Genomic DNA, 18,740 nt, shown 5'->3' with positions numbered 1-18,740 from the left:
GGTACGACTGCCTCTTCTGCAGGCTCTGACTTCCAGCTGCAATGGCAAGGGCCCTGGTCCAAGCTGCACTGACAATCAAGTGCTGAGCTGTGCCCCTGAGCCCTGCCCAACGCTACCCGGTGGTTTTACTGCAGCCGTAACACAGCAAGGTTCTGGGGCCAGCCTGCTCACTTCAGCCTCAAGACGAAGAGCAAAGCATGTCAAAAGTGGTCAGCTCTCCCTGCTTTGCTGTGTCGTGCGGTAGTCAAGGTCAGCAGGCCATTCCCATCGATACTGCTGTGGGGCCACAGAGCAGTGCTGCACAGCCCACGTTTGGATCATGGGCTGCTAGTTGAAGAAATCTGCCTGACAGCATAATATATAGGTAGCCGTTAAGTGAACGAAGAAGCCTGATGACAACAGCAATAGGGAATTAATACTGACCAAATTCTTATCTAGCAGAATGTAAGTTTCACAATTTTCAGAAATTCTTTACCGATCTGAGCTCATTGCCTTTTAAATCGAAGTCATTGTGAGGGCATACTGGACTGCACGATTAGTCTTTGAAGTACACAGCCATAGGCAAATACACAAGAAGTGCTTTGCTAACATTCAAACACTGATTTTCTAGCTCAGCAAAGTATTACTATTATGCTCACAGTTACCCTGGCATCGGGTACCCTGGCTCCCAGTTACCCTGGGGTACCACAGTTACCCTGGCTCACAGTTACCCTGTATACCTTACAAGCTCGATCCATATCATGAAATAAACTTTCATTACTGAAACAGGACTATACTAGTGGCTGGATAGTTTCACCTGTGTGTATGTGCTGGAAATTTGTAAAGAGCTATCAGCCAGGGATGACTTTCCCTCATGCAGTTATTTATAACGGAGAGCTGACTTGTCTTTGCTGTTGACATGGCACAAAGCACCTCACGTGCCCTGCAGGTCTTTTTGGCAAGAGTTTTAAAACAGAGCTGGGAGGTATCCCAACTGCAGGGCCAACTATGTTGTATCATCCTGTGTAGATGTCTTATACAGAGCTAATTTGACTTTTCAGACATTGTGACGTTTGAGTGACTTTCTTTCACCGAGTATTGTAAGAGAAATGGTGGTAATGCACTCCCTTCCAGGGAAGGTCTGGAGCCGAGCAGCTGGGAGTGATAGTGGCTCTCAGGCTGAATGGGAGTCAATAAAACTGTGCTGTTGCAAAAAGCACAAGCACAATATCAGCATGTTTAAGTGGATGTGCAGACCCAAGACGTGAAGAAAATCTAACACTTAGCTAAAATACTGTGTCTAATTTTAGGCACTGAAGTTCAGAAATTACAGAAACCACCCAGAAAGTCCAGAGGAAACTGCAAAATTTTTATTCTAGAAATTCTAGAAAACATGACCTATAAGAAGAAAGAACTGTAAAAAAAAAGGGGGGGATTATTTAGTCTAGGAAGCAGAAGACCGAGGGCAGCATAGCAATAATCTGGGTATAGTTGAAAAATTAATGCAGTAAGGGGATTAACCTGTTCTGCGTGCTCACTCCTGGTAATATAAAAGCAATGGGCTTAACCCAAAGTACAGGGGATGTAACTTTGAGTAACACTAACATTATAGACACTGGAACAGTTTGCCAAGAGAGAGTCTGGAACTAACGTCATCAGAGAGCTTCATAAAGGAGAGTAACTTCTGGACATCCCCCCCCAGTCCTATTCCCTCCGATGCTTCTTTTTCTCTACCCACTAAGAAAAGGAAAGTGCTCTGCTCCTCATAAGCTTTCAGCTAACACAACAATCCAAGATACTCTTCAACTGTCTAGTGTTTTTCTTCTTTTAAGGAGATCTGTTCTGTTCAATCGTTTCTGTGTGCACCCGATACACGCAGATGAGCATTTGCACGGCTCAGCATCCTCTGCTATTCGCCTGCCAAAGTCCCATGAAGTTCTGCTTTCCCTTCACTAAGGAAACCGCGTCTGTTTTTTCTGATACGGCAGCTCGACAGTTCCTCGAAAACAGAATTTTCTAGCTCGCTCACGGCCCTCCGAAATGCCGTGGCATCCTGCACGGCAAACCCTGACCTTGAGACGGTACAATAACGCCACTGCTTCTGTTCGCACGCACTTTCTGGGAGGCCAAACTCGGTTTGATTTTGTTACGTTTTCCGGGCACGAATCGCACCCCGGCTGCCACCGGCGATTCTGGCGGCGGATTTCTCTCTCCGAAGGCCCAAAACGCACCGGCTCCTCCTTAAGCGAGAGCGCGGAGCGCTGCGCTGCCGCCGCCGCCTCTCCTCCAGCAAGGCGAGCGGGCCCCTGCCCTCCGAGCCCGCCCCGGCCCTTCCTCGCAGCCCCACACCCCCCAGCGCTCCTCTCGGGCTCCGCCTTTCTCTTCCGCCTCCTTCCCGGCCGCGCAGGCCGGGCAGGGGCGGCGGGGCCGGAGCGGGCCATGGCGGGGCCGCCCGCGCCGCCCGTCACGCAGCAGGTCGGCAGCGCGCCGCGCTGCGGGCAGCGGCCGGAGCCGGGGGAGCTGCGGGAGGCCGCCCGCTGCCCCGTGGTGGACGCGGACGGGAGGAGCATCCCCTTCGAGGCTCTGTACGGGGAGCGAAAGGCGATCGTGGTGTTCGTGCGGGTGAGGAGGGAGCGGTGCCCGGGAGGGCTGGCCCGCCGGCCGGCAGCCCGGAGAGGCTCCTCGCGGGGAGCCCCGGCTTGGCCGTGAAAGGGGCGGGGGAGCGGGGCCGCGGGGTTCACACCGGCTAGGCTGGAGCAGAGGGGAAAGAAAATACGAAGCGGCTGAGTTCTGCGTCTAGGAGCCCTGCTTCTGTGGTAAAACGATACGGTATTTACCCGAAAGGAAGTAATCCTTCAGCCGTGTGTTTAGGGAACCAAGTATTGCGTTCCCTGATTTCCCAGCTGGCAAGCCAGCTCTCACATTCCTAAAGTATCCAGAGATAAAAATATTAGCAAGGCCCCAAGCCCAGCGTCCTTGTTCAGGCTTGGATTAAACCAGGATCCTAATCCAAATTTGGCGACTGCAAAGAACTTTAACCTTCCCTGTTCCCACTTCCTGGTCACCTCCAAAACGGTTTGTGCCCGTAGTCAGAATCTGATGCATCACTGCTATGCAATTATGTCTGTTTCTGACGCGTCCAACTGGCTATGTTGCAGAATTTTTTATGTTACACCTGTAAGGAGTATGTAGAAGACCTGGCAAAAGTCCCCAAGGCGTTTTTACAAGTAAGTACTCTGCCCTTAATACGTACGTGGGGTTGCTGTCGCCGTGCAGATTTGTTATGTCCCGCTGCAGGCTTGTGTGAGGCTTAAACCTTCTGGGAATCAAAAAAAGGCTCAGAAGAAAGTTAGCACTTTCACTGTTTGCTACAATAGCCGTAATGTATCTGCCTAGGAGACGTTGGAAAGGATTTATTGCACTACATGCTCTGTTGCAGCAGCATTATTTCTCCCTGCCCTATTAGCTTGGTGCTGTTCTTTCTGCTGTGTTCTGAACAGTTAGACAACATCAGACAGGCATTTTTTTTGGTATCAGCAGCGGCCTGGGCACCTGTCTTCTCCTAACCACTAACTAACTACTGCCCTTTCCATTATGCCGGTACAACTGACTAGTGGTTGTGCATGGAACAAGATCAGAAAATTGATCTGGATTAAAAATAGTCTTTTTTTCTATGGTTATTTGTAAGCTGCATCAGTTGTGTGACCTGTTCTCCAGGCAGCTGCACAAACAGGAGTGACAAAGTGACAGAAAGGAGAAATGGAGTGGGCAGGGGTTGCTATGGACAGGTATTTGTTGGGTGGTAGGAGATACCAGGAAAGACAATGATCCCCTGTTAAATGTGGAAGGTCAGTCTGTCCCTTCTCGGCTGCTGATTGAAATTCTGTCATATTTTATTCCCAACAGCAGCATAGCCGATGACAGAGACTCAGCTCCTTGCTGACAGCAAGCCTTAGATGGACTAGGAACTTGGGGATGAAAAGGGGCAATTTCTTTGCCAGCTCCCCTTCTCAGGACAGATTTTTCTAAACTGCGCGATCAGTGTTACTCAGAATGACATTTTCTTAATTTGGCTGCTCAAATATGTGTATACAGAGAATCAAAACCATCCATGCTTTTCTTAGTGTGAGTATTCTGTTTTTAGGAGGGCTTCTTTTCTTAACAAGCAAAATGATTCTATATGGGAAACACAAGTATTACACCCTAATATTAAAACAACCTTATATTTTATTGACTGTTTTACTGGCATCTAAATGAACTTAAGTTTTGGCCTCTATTTTAGACTCAGGGCTAATGTTGCACCTGCAAAAGACAGCAGTACATGCGGATGCAAGTTATATCTATTAATGAGTGTCCATATATGTAAATCGCAGATGTACTTGTATGTGCACCAATATTTGCATGCTGCTTTTTTAGATGCAGGTGCAACGAGTGAAAATTTTGAATTTCTAAAATCATAGCGGGTTGCAATCAACTGAACAGATGATGCAACTAATGCTACAGAAAACTTAAAGTTTACACATCTGTAACTTCAAAGTTATCTTTAAAAATAATTTTTCACTTAATCAATTAATGTAGCTGCTAACTGTGGGTGATAGACAAAGGTGCAGGCTCCAAACATGTAAGTGATGTTAATTTCAAATAATTTTAACTCAGTGCACTGTGATCATTAACTCAGGACACCAGATTCTGCTAATGCTTTGCAGCCACACAGAAACACTGAGTTCCTCTTTACAGTTTCAATACCCATGTTCTGTTCTAGGAAGCAAATGTGAGGCTTATAGTTATTGGACAGTCATCTTATCATCACATCAAGGTAAATAAAGTAGTCATTAAATACATTGTATCCTCTATTGTGTCTTATTGAGGGATTTCGCATTGCGGGATTTCGCTCTGAGTGAAAAGACGGTCATTTGCAACCACAGAAGAAGAAGACAGTGTTCTTTTTCATGAAGCAATTCTAACAGTAGTACATGAATAAAGCAAATAACTAAAATTTTCAGTTTAAAAACCACTGGGGCTTGCTAAGGAAACATATTTTCTTGATTTCACTGGAAGCTTTGTTTAGTAAAAGCTTCAGAGCGAAAAATTTTTGGCCTTTAATTTAACATGTCAAATCCACAGGTTTCCAAATCGGGGGTGGAGCGAGGGATGGGGTGGCAGGGTGTCAGTATTTTTTCCACTGTCAGTAGATCCTAACTAATTACTGTCTTAACCTTAAAAATAATACTTTTTTTTGTATGCATATATTTTGCAGCCCTTTTGCAGTTTAACTGGGTACACACACGAAATGTACGTAGATCCACAAAGGGAAATTTATAAAACGCTTGGCATGAAAAGAGGTGAAGGTAATAATGTTTCAGGTAAGAATAACTTTCTCGCCTTGTTTGGACTTACACAGAACAAAACAAGAACGCTCTGATAAAATAGCATGATCACAATGTGAATAGGAAGGGAGTTGCCCACCAGACCGTCTCTTCTAGGCTATATTTTGTGAAAACACTGGTGATCAGGAAACTTGAAACTATTCATAGCAGCTGTTCGATTTTGTTGTTCTCCTGATATACTTTCATATTTGTAGATAACAAGCATTTTGCCATTTTGTTTAGTGCGGAGCCCTCATGTGAAATCAAGCACGCTCCTGGGAAGCATTAGGAGTATGTGGAGAGCAATGACCGGCCCGGCTTTTGATTTTCAAGGAGACCCCGCTCAGCAGGGAGGAGCTTTGATTTTAGGCCCAGGTGAGCTTCTTTGTTTTGTGTGAAAGTTACAGTCTTCTCCTTCAGCTGTTTGCTTTAACGCTACCATGTCGGCTGCTGTCCCTGTGGATCCCACGGAGACAGTCTTGTGTTGAACTGTGTGATTTTGCCAGCTGAAGGAACCTGTGGAAGTGTCGTTGTGTAGTCCCACCTCCCAGAGAGGTGGCACAAAGCTGATCACAGTCCTGCAGAAATCGATAGGAGTGCTGATGGAACAACTGCGCCAAAGTTTGGAGGGGTTTTTTGGCATCGTGGTGTTCACCTACATTCTGCTTTCACATTTGGTTCTAGGCATTTAATGCGGTTTTAGTAGAGGAAAAATGCATGAAGGGGGGACTGCAACATGACAAAGTCATCTCATCATTAGGAAACATCATGCTACAGCAGATTTAATTCAGTTAGATGCCTCAATGTTCCTTGCTTCTATAACTTAATTAAAAAAAAATCTTTGTCATTGTTTAAAATACAGTATATTGTGCAATCTATAGAGCTAGTACACATTTGTACAAGAACTAGTAGGAAATCAGAATGCTTATTTGATTCACTCATGTCTTTGAATAAATAAATATTTTATTCAACTATTTACATGTTATTCTCATTCCATTGCAGGCAATGAAGTTCATTTTTTGCACCTTGATAAAAACAGGCTGGATCACGTTCCCATTAACACAGTTTTGCAGCTGGCAGGAGTTAAAACAGTAAATTTCACAAACAAACCCCAGATTATTGACATATGACACTGACACAATATATGAATTTTTTTATTTGTGCTCTACAACAACAATTCTCCAGCGAATTCCACCAGCGTTGGTACTGTGGTGTCTTTACGGGACATCTGAAACCTTATGTAGAAAATCAGAGCACAGAATAAGCTATCTGGCACTGAAGATGGACACAAAAGTGCTATTTCCATTGCGTATAAGATAACAAAAACTAAAACACAACTGAGGCTTATTGCAAAAAATCTTGTAGCTTATTATTTCCTCATCAAACAATCTTGCTAATATATTTTAAAAATCTTTGTTCAAGATGTGCTAAACTAAAAAATCTGGTTTTGCTCAGGAAGAACTTGGGATTCTTGCCTTCAGCAGATCACACTGGCTTTCAATCCAATACTTCTCAGCGATGTTTTAAAGCTTCCAGCACTGTGTGACAAGCCTGTATTAAAATATACCTTGAAACATCACAGTTTCAAACACTGGAACTTAAGCTTATGCCTACTTTTGCACCTGGCACTGGCATACATTATGAAATACATTTTATAGTTTTAAATAAATATTTTAAATACATCATCCATTGTCTCCAATTCTTTTGTGTCGTACAAAAAGGTGGGTCTGTAAGACCAGGGAGAGGTGCATCTTAAACCTATTTCTGATCAGATCGTGAGTTTTGGAGTAGGCCGTAGTCAATTACTTGTTTTCCTAAGATCTGCAGCAGAATATTCTCCCTTGTATGTATGTACTTTCTCTCAGAGCAAGAGGTCTCTGAAAAAATGTCCTCAAGTTATTTCTGTCCTATACAACTGAGCTAAGGACAACAGCATTTTGGTTTGCAGTTCTGTCAGATTTCATATTACCCATTTTTCTAGAAGTGTTTATGTTCAGAATCTATTGCTTTCATTAAAGTAGATGTGCCCTCTTTCATCCCTAAGCCACTTCTTTTTAGCAATTTTAGAATAAGATTGTCCAAGATTTACGGAGGAGCATATCCTCCTCTGCAGTTTCTGATCTTTGGCCTTCACTGTGAAATGCTACTATTCATACATATCTCACCTGCAAATTCTCCCCCCTTTTAAGCTTTAACACTAACGCAATTGTAAAACGGTATTCTGTGAACAGGTTTGTCCCTGCATCCATTAAGGTCACTGGCAGGCCCAGAGCAAGCTCCAGAGAGCTCTACACCATTAAGAGCATGTGAAATTAAATGCAGCGTTCCTTGACGAAAAATAAAAGGCTTGCTTAAGAAACACAATGATGCCGAGCAGTGTAATTCCATTAAAGGTACTATGCTTTAGCACCTTATTAATTACAGACACATTTTGATACGGTGTGTTTAGAAGAAGGATATTATTAATGTAAAAATACTGTGTTCAGTTCCCTGCTTTGACTAAACAGCACTCGGCACAGGGCTGAAAGTAGTCATGTGCAGGCTCGGAACCCTCGTGATGTCAGGGCTGGCCAGAGGCTTCCTCAGAACTTGGCATAACGGACTGGGAACGGCAGCTGAGGCTCACAGGGGAGTAAAGTCCGCTCTTCATGAACCACTGCCCCTACATTCATAAATAAGGAGCTGCCCCTTCCCTCCCGGGCTCCCCCAGCTCACCGGTATTTTTGAGTATGTCAGAAACTCTGGAATGCAGCTGCGTCTATGTTACTTGAACCACAGCAGAAAGCAAGCTAGAAAACTGGTCTTATGTTTGTAAAACAAAAACAAGAAACACAGAAAACTTAAATTATTTTCAAAGAGAAAGAATGAGAAATTTTCAGTTTATTTGTACTGCTTCCACTCTGCTTCATTCACCTAATCACACTGCCAAGGAAACCAACCCTAGTTCCACTTTTGTTTTGCAATCATTTCACTTTCATGTTCGTGGTGCTTTTGATTTTAAAGGAAGTGTTTGGCTAGCTGTTTTTGTGCTTGTTTTGTAGAATTTTCAGTAGAACTAAAATAATATACAATGGGAATAGTTCTATTGCTGCTAATAGATTAAATAAAACTATAGCTAAGAGAACTGTGGACTCTTAAAAGGGATTGGAATGAATTAAGTTGTAGTTTGACAGCTCTGTAGGTTGAAGTCATCCACCCCCACCATTTCAACACTGACAAGAACCATACCACGGCCTCTGTGTTATCCCAGCAAAATCGCTTCTTCAGAAAGACTAGCAAAGCGCAGCCAAACAAAAAGAGGGAAGAAGACGGAGAGGAGGATTCAGTAGAAGAGCTAATCCTAACGAGGGCATCGGCCCTGCATTTTGCATCTGGCCACAGCTTCGCCGAGTCCACTGGCTCCCTGCGAGACAACGCTTCCCATGTGCATAATGAATTGGAACAATGGTGGCCATGTTCATCCTTGAGAGAAATGGTTTTCGAAGTGTCAGCAGAATTTTAGGTCTCTGGTGTTATTCAGAATAAGTATTTTTAAAAAGTTATTGCGGTGCAAAGTGGCAACCAGTGGGAGATAAACACTGGCCTCATGCTCAGCAGATGTACTTCAGCAAGGGCTTTTGTCACAGCCAATGAGACAGAGGTGGGGAGGGAGTGCTTTTCAGAAGTTGTTTTAACTACTAGCTTCATTTATTTGAACACCTACTTGAAATAATGGTGTGTTTTAAAGTATCGCTGTGTCTGAGAAGCAGACCCAAACCCTGCTATTTTAGCTTTCCAGATAAGTCCATTTAACGTTCAGGCCAGAAGACGACTGCGTGTACTGGACCGGTTTCAGCTGGCCTCACACACTGTCACGTCCCGGGGGCGAGAGGCACCTGGAAGCCTGCGACGCCTCAAGAAACGCAACTGGACACGCTCCTTTCCGAAGGCGGCGGCTGTCTGCCAGCGCCAGCGTCGCCGGCCCCTCCCTGGGAGCGGACTCGCCCCGCAGCCGGGGCCCCCGCACCCCCAAGAGCCGCGTTTCGGTCACGCTGTCACCACCAACACCCCCCGGGAGAAGCCCGGCGCTACGCCAGCAGCCCTCGCCGCGGCGGGCGAGGCAGGGGCGAGGTGCCGAGGGCCCCGCCGGCCGCCAGCAGCCCCGAGGCGGCGGCGACGGGCGGGCCGCGCCCAGCCGCGCTCCCCCGGCCCACCTGTTACAGCGGCCGCTATGACATCACCGTCCCCACCGCTCCGCACTGGTGACGCCACACCGCGCTGACCCAATCAGAGCGGGCGGAGGGGGGGGGCGGGGGTGCCGGGAGGTGGCCGGGAGCTGCCGCCGTCTCGGGGCGGGGGGGCCGTAGGTGCATGGGGCGGTGGGAGGGGGCGGTGTCCGGGGAGACGCGTCAGCCGCCGCCGCCGCCGCCGTCGTCGTCGCGGGGTCCCTCCCCTCCGGCGGCCCGAGCCCCGCGGGGAGCGGCGCGGCGCGGCGCTGCGCGGCGGGGATGAGGCGGCCCGCCTCGCACCCACCGTAGCGGCGCGGCCGCCTCCGCCATGAAGCGGAAGAGCTGGGCCGAGGCCCGGCGCCGCGCAGCCCCGGCGCCGCCGGCTCTGAAGAGAACTCGGGGCGCGGCGTCGCGGGCGGCGGGGAGCGAGGCGGAGCGGCGGCAGCCGCCCCCCGCCGGGCCGGAGACCTGCCTGAGGATCGCCGGTGAGGGGGGCGTGCCGGGGGGGCGGGGGCGGGCGGGGTGGCGGCGCGGCGGGAGAGTTGAGGCGCAAGTCGGGGCCGGGCGGCCGGCGGCGGGACGGGGCGGGGGACGCTGGGGCGCGGGGGGTGTCTCGGCCCGTCCCGTCGTGTCCCGTCCCGTCGTGTCCCGTCCCCACCCGTCCCGACCCCCCGGCGCTGGGCGCCGCGCCGGCCCCCGGGTGGGAGGCACGGCCGCGGGGCAGGAAAACTTCCCCTCAGCGCTGGGTCGGCGCTGTCCCCGCCGAGAGCCCGGGGCACTGGGGCGGCGGCGGCCGCCTCTGCCCTCTGTGCGATGGGTCAGCTCTTGCGTCTCTCCGGCGTTTCACGCAGCGAAGTATTCTTTAAAAATGCGCCGCTAGTCCAACCGTTCTTCCAGAAAAGTAAATACCGTGTTTTTTTAATAGCTCTGGCCGCACCGAGCAATCGCCTTGTGCTGTCTTCTGCTTGTAAGAGAGTAAAGGGAAAATACATTTGAACCATACAAATACATTTGAAAATACATTTGAAAAACGTGTTTCCGGGGGGGGGGGGGGGGGGGGGGAGTAACATTTCTCTCTGTGTTTGGGGGTATCGGTCTTCCTCCTCATGTTGTGGTTGCTGGCTGATGGGCAAAATGATGGGCAAGCATCGCACCTCTTCTTGACGCTCGAGTGCCAGCGGCTTCTGCAGGCACGTTTGCTCGGTGTCCTCCGTCCTTCCCGTGGTCCTGTGATTTGAGCCCTGCCTTGTTTTGGCACAGGAACCTGCCTCTCTGGAGGAGCGTATTGGATCACAGCCGAAATAATTCCAGATTTAGGTTTGAGTTCCCTAGCTAAAAGACATGCTTGAGTTTAGTTTGTCTAAAAGAAAAAAAAAATTACTTTTTATGTCCTGTGTCAGAATCTGAGAATGGTAGTATTTCCAACTTCTCACAAAAAAACAAGAAATAAACCTCACTTACCGCTTCTCTGTGAAGGACATGGGAAATTGTCTGTAGACAGAGCAAGCAAAAATACAAAGAGCAAACGTGGACGAAAGGCACCAGTCTTACCTGTGCCAAGAAACAGGCTTCCTTAAATTAACTAGTGTGTCTCCTAGATAATACGTTTAGAAAACCATAAGATCTTGGTTTGAAAATTGGGTATATTAATGTAGGAAGAATGTGAACTCCCAAAGCATACCAGATTCCTCTTTTTAAAAAGCTCTAATGCTGTCAGGGAATAAAATCCTAAATAGTCCAGCCTAAAATACAGCATTTTAGGCCTAATCTACACAGAGAAACATAATGGTGTACTTACATGCAGAACTCTAATGCTACAATAACTCCATATGTGTATTTTTCTATAACTGCAACCATTTATATAGGAAATGATGGTGGTAGAGTTTTAAGGTTAAATGTAGAAACCCCTCATTTAGCACGTGATGACTTTTTGTTATCGAAGTAATTTCACTACCTAGGAGACCATGAAGCCCTGTCCAGCTCAGATCTCCAGCAAACAGGTCTGTCTAACCATTCTCATGCAGCAGTTGCTTGGATCTGATAATGCACGTCTGGCATCAGCAGGCCCCTTAAATTACTGTATTTTCTCCTCCAAAGAAATGTTCACCCATTTAAATAATACAGTAGAGCACCTAGGCTTTGACCTGTGTTTTTTCAGTGGGATTTCGCCATACGCAGCAGTACACAGTATGACAAACTTGATTAAAATGCAGTAGATTATTATATTTAATAATATTTCATTTTGTCTTCATCTTCTTTCCTTACTGTGCACAGTGGCTGCTGTTTACAAGCGTCTAATAATGGAACAATTACAGTCTAATTTTTATTACACTGGTATGTCACACGTATTTTTTAAAAGAGAAACCTTAAAAGAATAAGCCCACAGGCTTACCTTTTTATTCAGCTGTTTTAAAAGTTATTTCAAGTTTCGAACTGTCAGTTCTGCCTTCTCATGATGCAGTTCTGAGAAATGAATCAATAGTTCTGGACTATCTATCTGTCTATCTGGAGACAGATTAAAGCACAAGGCCTTATTCTTGCAAATGGGCATACTGGTAAATATTTTAGCCTCTGTAAAGGGTGAGAGATCCGCGTTAGCTTATCTGCTTCCAGAAACAGTGCCTAACTCATTAAGAACATTGCAGGCTACCCTCATTTTCATCTTTGCTAAAAGACAGAGGCAGAAAACAAACCCGAATAGCTGTAAAGATTTATGGATCTTTTCTTTCGTGGTGTTACACGTGGTGTTACACATAAACAGCAAAGTTTGTAATCCATTATTTGCATGGATTTTATACTCAGAATACTTACAGTAATTATTGCATTTCTTTATTTCGTAATGAATTGAATGAATCAGCCATATGTCAGAATAATTTTTAATCGGAATAATCTAAATATTTTTGTTTACTATTAAGACTAGTTCAGGAAAGCTATTCTTGTAAAAAATTGTTTGTTTTGCTTTGTTAAGCTGCGTGGTAAGCCTTACCATTTTCTCTTTGTCAACTAATGTGTGAGGCTTGCGGGTATGAATTCAATTTGCTGGAACTGAATGCATTTCTTCTGTTTATTAGAAGCATATTCCCATATCCTTCTCATCTCTGAAAGAAGTAATTTATATGATCTAAAGAAAATGTAACAATTCTGTGTGAGATGCTTGAAAGCTGTTGATTTCCTTTGCTTGGCTGCTTTTCTTTGTCATTGCTCTGATTTTATAAATAACATTTTAAAGAAGATGTGGAATAATGCATAAACCTCAGGCAAAAGGTGTGTGTTTCTCTCGCACCTCTTTTCAGTAGTTAATTCTAAAATGAAGTGACTACAATAACTATACATGGAATTAAATTTTAAGTGGTATAACACCGTGGGGCATTTCTTGACATTTGTTTGTCATTCTGCTAAATGTATAGCCAGTTTGTTTACAGTGAAGAACTAACATCTTAAAGGATGCTCTAAGCTGTACTTTATGTGCCTTATTTTTCTTTATTGAGAATCATTTCACTTACTGGAGTAAGTCACTTGGAGTTTTTATGAAATAGCATTCGGTTTAATATGTTCATTGATCAGTGGGTTGTTTTTTTTGGTTTTGTGCTGTTTTTTTTTTTCAAACCATTGAGTTGTCTTCTGTTTTTTCCAGTATTGCTGGCTTGTCATTATAAATTTTGTGTATTATGTAGAGAACTATTTTTTTTGAATGCTAAGGACACTTCTACCGAGTATCATTAAGCTTTCCAACATTTTGACTATCAACATTTTCAAGTAGTTTTCATTATACAACTATCTCAGTACAAAAGTTGTATTTACTCTTTTCTCAATATGACCTCACTTACTTGTGAATCTTTCTCAAAGTTAAGATTTTAAATATGAAGTTAAGGCTTTTAGTATCTAATCCAGCACTGAAAGTGCATGAACATATGTAAAGTAGTTTTGTGTGTCAGACGAGCAGCAGAGTGCAAGGACTCTATTTGAGGAAAGTAACACAGTGTTGTTGATAAGTCGTGACATGGCCCTGAAAATAATTATTTTAATGGTTTTCTGTTAAATAAAAAGTTCCTTTAGCTTTTTAGTGTGCTTTCATTTTCTTTTTCAGAGGCCAGGCTATTCTAATTGCCAACTCTATCATCACTTAAATTCGAAATATCATAGGGAGGAGTGAATGAATCTTTTCAAGGATAGGATGACTAAAAAGAAAATCTCATACAATTTTGCTTTTCTTCTTGACATTGCAACAGAATTTGTCTTTTATGTTTTCTCATGTGTCTTCCTGATATTTTGGAGTCTTTTAAATCAAACACAAAAAAATACCATGTACCAACTCTGAATTTAGAAATACACTCCTCTTACAATAGTAAATAACTCTCTGGTTACATTCCTGGTAATTCAAAACAGACTAACGTTGGGTTTTGTTGTACTGTCAGTCTCCTCTGAATTTCTCTTCTAAGGCATCTGTTTAACAATAGAACTGTAGAATTTATCTTTTTATGAAATAATCTTTGCTGATCGTATGCAGACTTGTCCTGCAGCAAGTGCGTGCTTGGTATTTAGTTGCCTCTTGAATTACTGAAATTTCTTTCTCCAAGGCCTGTGCAGCAGATCCCGAGAAGCATCAGGCATAATTATTGAGAGTAAAGGGAAGGAGATTATTTTGTTATCTCTATATTCACATTAACATGATTTTGAAGTGGTAGCTCTCAGTTTCCTATATGTCTGTTTCTACAGAACACTGTAGATCTGAAAAACAAGCAAAATGCTTTTCGTCCTGTATGCACACTGCAATCAGATGCGTGATTATTATAGCTTGTGTAGACACGCTTGTGTTAGCTTTAATCTCACTAGTTCATGTACCAGCAGTAGCAAAGCTGTGGTAACGTAGTCCTCAGTTAGGGGTATGCAGGCTCATTTTGTTGTACATTGGATGCTTACTCAAATTAATTGCCCACAGTGACGTCCGTGTTTCTGTATTTTAACTGTTTTGTTATATGAGGCTAACAAAATTAAGTGTAATTGAGGTATATCTTAACATACTGCAGTCATATCTCCTAATTGCAGTGCAGATGCAGTGGGTAAGGCAGCAAGCCCTACTCTCTCATTCTTCTGACAGATGATTAGAAAGGTCTGCTCTAGTTTGATAGTTTTAGGATGACCTTCTATCAGAAATTTGCAGGAATCTGGAAGTGCTCAAGCACACTATATGTAAATGAAATACTAAAAAGCTAAAATTAGCAAAGGAAGCATAAAAATAACAAAATGGAAGCCTTGCTCCTGCGGTCCAAACCTTTGTGGAGTCCTAGTGAAATCAGTTCATCAGTGCTCTGGTGTATTTTATGTATAAGCCCTCATCCAGCAGTCAGATCCTTAATGAAGGAATTCTCCTCTCTCAGCATGGGTTACTCCTGTTAAAAAATCAACATGCTAATCCTTGGCTAAACAGGACTGGGAGTGTGTTCGCAAAAAAACAGGTAAAAACAGACATAGTGACTAATACAGCATTTGTCTGATATCGGACTGGTAAGCCAGTAGAAAGGTAAATACACTTATGGGAAAGGACTTCTCTGCGTAGCTCATTTCTAAAATCTCCGTATAGGAAACATGTTAAAAGATGGAGCCTGCTGTTTACATAATAGCAAGCAATTGTTAGTGGTGCACAGGAATGGACAGCTTGTCAGGATATTGGCATTTGATACACACTGCTCTTATTGTGAGGTAGTTCTGTAAATTCATTAAACTTGAGTTTCTTTCAGTTGTTTTAAGAATAGCAACAATTAACACGATCCAGAGATACCAGTGCAGACTTGAATGCCAACAGCAATTCAAAAGGCCATGTACACACTGTTCACTCAAGATAGGAATTCTTATTTTTGTTGGATGTTTTTGCAAAAGCTGCAGAAGATTTTCAGTAGAAGTAGGAGCGCTGAGGAAGCAAATGATTCTGTGACTCCAAATGCTATTTAGGAGCAAAATGCTAAATCATTTCAGGTCTTTGACCTGTGCAAATGTATTTCTTTTCATTTTGATCCTCCTTTTGTATTTGAGGATTTTGGATTACTGTTTGTGTAGTGCTTTTATATTTTCAAAAGTGATGTAAATTTTATGTGAAGAAGGTGGTGTGCAAGAAGGTAGTGTGCCAGTTTGAGTGCTACAGCCATTCTGCCCAGACTTCGATGCGGATGTTGTTTGCGTACATGGAGAGCTCGGTCTAAGTCAATAATTAGACTGGATCTAAAGGACAGATGCCATCGAGGGAAAAATTCTGGCTGTGTATTCCCACTGTTAACCCCCAGTGGGCTGGTTTGGTGAGCTAACTCAGAAGAAAACTTTTCCTTGTAAGGAACCTGGTGGCAGCTAGCCATTAAATCAGTTTAGAAGTGGTGTGAAATTATAGCTTGGGGCTGTAGTGTGACATGTGTTTAATCTAGCAATGCCAGTTTAAACACAATCCCTAGATATCATATCCTCTCAGTTCTCCTTTCTGCTTCCTCCTTTGCCCTCAGTCCTCCCACACACACCCCCCCACGTTAGCTCTCATTCTCAGGGCAGAGGGAAATAAACCAGCAAAGCAGCTTTTTTTTCTCTTTTTCTCTTTTGCTTTTTTCTTTTTTTTTTTAAATACTGTGCTAGGATACCTGTTACAGTTTCAGATTTACACAAATCCACCTTGACACAGCACAGGGGGTAACACAGTGGTGGGGACAGATGCAGGGGAGTTGTGGGAAGCTGGGGCTCCCTCCACCCCCAAAGTATTGGCCTAAACACTTTCCCAGGACTGCCTTTCTGTGAAGCAGTTTTCTCTGTAGTGTATTTTGCATCCAGTTGGGGTATCAGTGCACTTGCTTCTCCACATCTATTTCCCTTTGTGGGCCAGTTTAGTCACTTAAAAATGCACAGCATTACTCTAAAATTTTATCTTTTGGCTTGTTTTCGGGAGATGCTTTGGTAAATGCTGGGAGGTACAGAGTTCCTAAGCAGGTAATGCACTTTGCAGCTAGTACTGGAGCTGCTGTCCCTACAAGATGGGACTATTAGAAATTAAATAAGCAAGTTTGCTGCCTTGCTTCTTCTGCTGAGAGAGTAAGGAAGTAGGTGCTTGACTTGCTCAGGAGTTACTGTACATCCCGCTGGTTGCACCTGACCTGTAAATGTTTAAGCCAAATCATTCACATCAGGCTGCTGTTCTACTGCAACGTGCATTTAGCAAATGCACATTTCTTAGTGGTGTTGTCTGCCTCCACCCCCCGAGATATTGCTGTACATAGGTGAGCACTGAGCATGCGAGTGCTGAGATATAGAGGTGGCGTCTCCTTTCGTGGCATACTTTACTTTGTATTTTCAAGATACAAGTAATGATTTCTAAGTGCTAGTCATGGAGGATTTTGTTTTGAAGCATAAAGTGATTTTTTTTTCCCTGCTCTCTGGAAAAGGGAGATACAGTTTATCAGAAATTATGCTTTGAAATTACATGTTTATATGCAGGTGATCTGTTTTGATATTTTAGTAATATATCTGTTCCAGGCAACTAGTTTGCAAAAAATAAAATCTTTCCTTTTAGCTTTGAATTTTAATCCATGTATTTTGTAACGATATTTTTTCAGCAGGAGGAAGAAAAGTACTGCTGTGGTGCTGCAAGGCCTCAATTTTTACTGACCAATTACCGCAAGCACAGCAATTTACAGCAGCACAGTTGGTGTTTAAAGTTCACTGGAGCTACAGCTCTCCCGGCCATAAAAATAATTTATATCTACGTGAATACCGCCGGCGTTTTTTTTCCCCTCAGCTTAACAAAGGGAACCAGGGCAAGCACAAGATGCCTCCTGCCTGCATGCAGGCAGGCTTTGAAGGGGCAGCCAGGGTGGCGATGGGGATGCGGATGGGGACGTCCAGGTGGTGGCTCTGCTGGTGCTCCCACGGGTGGCAGTGGGCTGCCGCCTCGCAGCGCATCCCTCCCGCGTCTGTCGCCTGCAGGCTTTAATTGCACGCCACTACTGCCAAAATCGTCGTTTTACGGAAAGATGGGAGGTGCCTGTGTTTCGGCGCGAGTGCGCTTTGCTGTTTAGTTTAACGTAGGTGCTATGAGGTGCTGAGGGATTTGTGGCTTAGTTGGGGGGGGTGTTGGTATTCGGAGTGCAACAGATGGGGTCTGTTGCCAAAAGGGGGTGCGTCTCTGCTGTGTGCGTGGGTGGAAGTCGGTCTCCTGCTGTATTGCAAAGTCGTCAAACAGGTAGCTTTCCTGGAAACACTTTGTTTGGGAAAGAACACTAAAGAGCTGCGGATTACGGGAACACTGCTGAGCAAAATGCCTCAATCTTTGTGTGCCTTGTTGCTTAACACCGGAGAAATAATAATGTCTAGTTCGGTAATGCTTAAAAGAAGATTTGGTTCATTTTAAACCATTTAAAGTTGTTCTGTTGTCAGGTAATACTTCAGACTTTCAGCAGAAAAGTGTGATGTTTATAAAAGCGTTAACTTTTCTTGCATTTCAGATCGCCTTTATTTTGCCATTCTCTGCCAAAAACCAAAGAGTGGAGCTGCAAATACTCATTATTTCTGCATAGATGATGAACTTGTATATGAGAAGTAAGTACAGATTTATTTTTTCCTGTTTTTTACAGATCACTGAAATAAATTAGTCAGAACAACAGCAATGAGGAACCAGTCTAATTGACATTATGTTTTTAAACGTAGCTGAGGGAAACATACATTCGTATTATAGAACTAATTACACGAGTTTGGTCCTCTCAGACTTATCTGCCATGATGATTTATATGTCTTGGAATGGTTTCTTGGCTTCCCATCAGGATTTCTTAAAAATCTTTTCAAAGCAGAAGCTTTCATTGTACCCATTCTTGTTAGAAGACACAGGAACATGATGCAACTATATATATTCAAAAGTGCACACTGGACTGCCAAGCTGAAGGGGATGTCTTTGGTTGCTCAAGTATTAAGTGGAATGTCTAAACTTCCTAGAATAAGAAAAGAAACTGGCAAAATCAATTCAAGTCTTTATGAGCTGACAATGGATATGTTATTTCCCCTGTAGTGAACAGTGTATGCCTTTGTATGTGATCTGGAATGCTGCTAATTTTTTAAATATTTTTGACCAAGGGTGTGCTTACTGTTTTTGAAAGTACTAATCAATCTTTATTCTCTGTGCTCACTTTTCTCTAGCAATATTAATTGACTTCTTTTGAAGTAA

The 18,740-nt window shown here is 44.1% G+C and overlaps 2 protein-coding genes across 8 annotated transcripts in view; both read left to right on the top strand.

The window, feature by feature from the left end:
- Positions 1-2,316: 2,316 nt before the first annotated feature.
- On the top strand, positions 2,317-7,030 carry PRXL2C (peroxiredoxin like 2C). Its single transcript, XM_075527397.1, has 6 exons — positions 2,317-2,601; positions 3,138-3,206; positions 4,742-4,795; positions 5,237-5,342; positions 5,589-5,720; positions 6,348-7,030. The coding sequence occupies exons 1-6, from the start codon at positions 2,419-2,421 to the stop codon at positions 6,473-6,475; spliced, it is 672 nt and encodes a 223-aa protein (XP_075383512.1). The 5' UTR covers positions 2,317-2,418; the 3' UTR covers positions 6,476-7,030.
- Positions 7,031-9,726: 2,696 nt separating this feature from the next.
- Positions 9,727-18,740, top strand: part of CDC14B (cell division cycle 14B) — a 48,329-nt gene continuing 39,315 nt past the window's right edge. For all 7 annotated transcript variants that reach the window (XM_075527016.1, XM_075527015.1, XM_075527012.1 and 4 more), the window contains exons 1-2: positions 9,727-10,038; positions 18,028-18,121. In XM_075527016.1, the coding sequence (XP_075383131.1) occupies positions 9,882-10,038; positions 18,028-18,121 (251 nt within the window). In that variant the 5' untranslated portion in view covers positions 9,727-9,881. The remainder of the gene's footprint in view (positions 10,039-18,027; positions 18,122-18,740) is intronic.

This window comes from Mycteria americana, chromosome Z (assembly GCF_035582795.1).
Source record: "Mycteria americana isolate JAX WOST 10 ecotype Jacksonville Zoo and Gardens chromosome Z, USCA_MyAme_1.0, whole genome shotgun sequence".
Lineage (NCBI taxonomy): Eukaryota > Metazoa > Chordata > Aves > Ciconiiformes > Ciconiidae > Mycteria > Mycteria americana.
The sequence above is the reverse complement of the archived record's forward strand: the minus strand, read 5'-3'. Positions and strand labels throughout refer to the sequence as shown.

What these genes read in the sequence shown, in the direction of transcription:
- PRXL2C (XM_075527397.1), top strand. Translation starts at nt 2,419, where the DNA reads ATGGCGGGGCCGCCCGCGCCGCCCGTCACGCAGCAGGTCGGCAGCGCG. An exon ending in CATCTTATCATCACATCAAG is followed by an intron (nt 4,796 to 5,236) that starts GTAAATAAAGTA and finishes TATATTTTGCAG; the next exon opens with CCCTTTTGCAGTTTAACTGG. An exon ending in TGAAGGTAATAATGTTTCAG is followed by an intron (nt 5,343 to 5,588) that starts GTAAGAATAACT and finishes CATTTTGTTTAG; the next exon opens with TGCGGAGCCCTCATGTGAAA.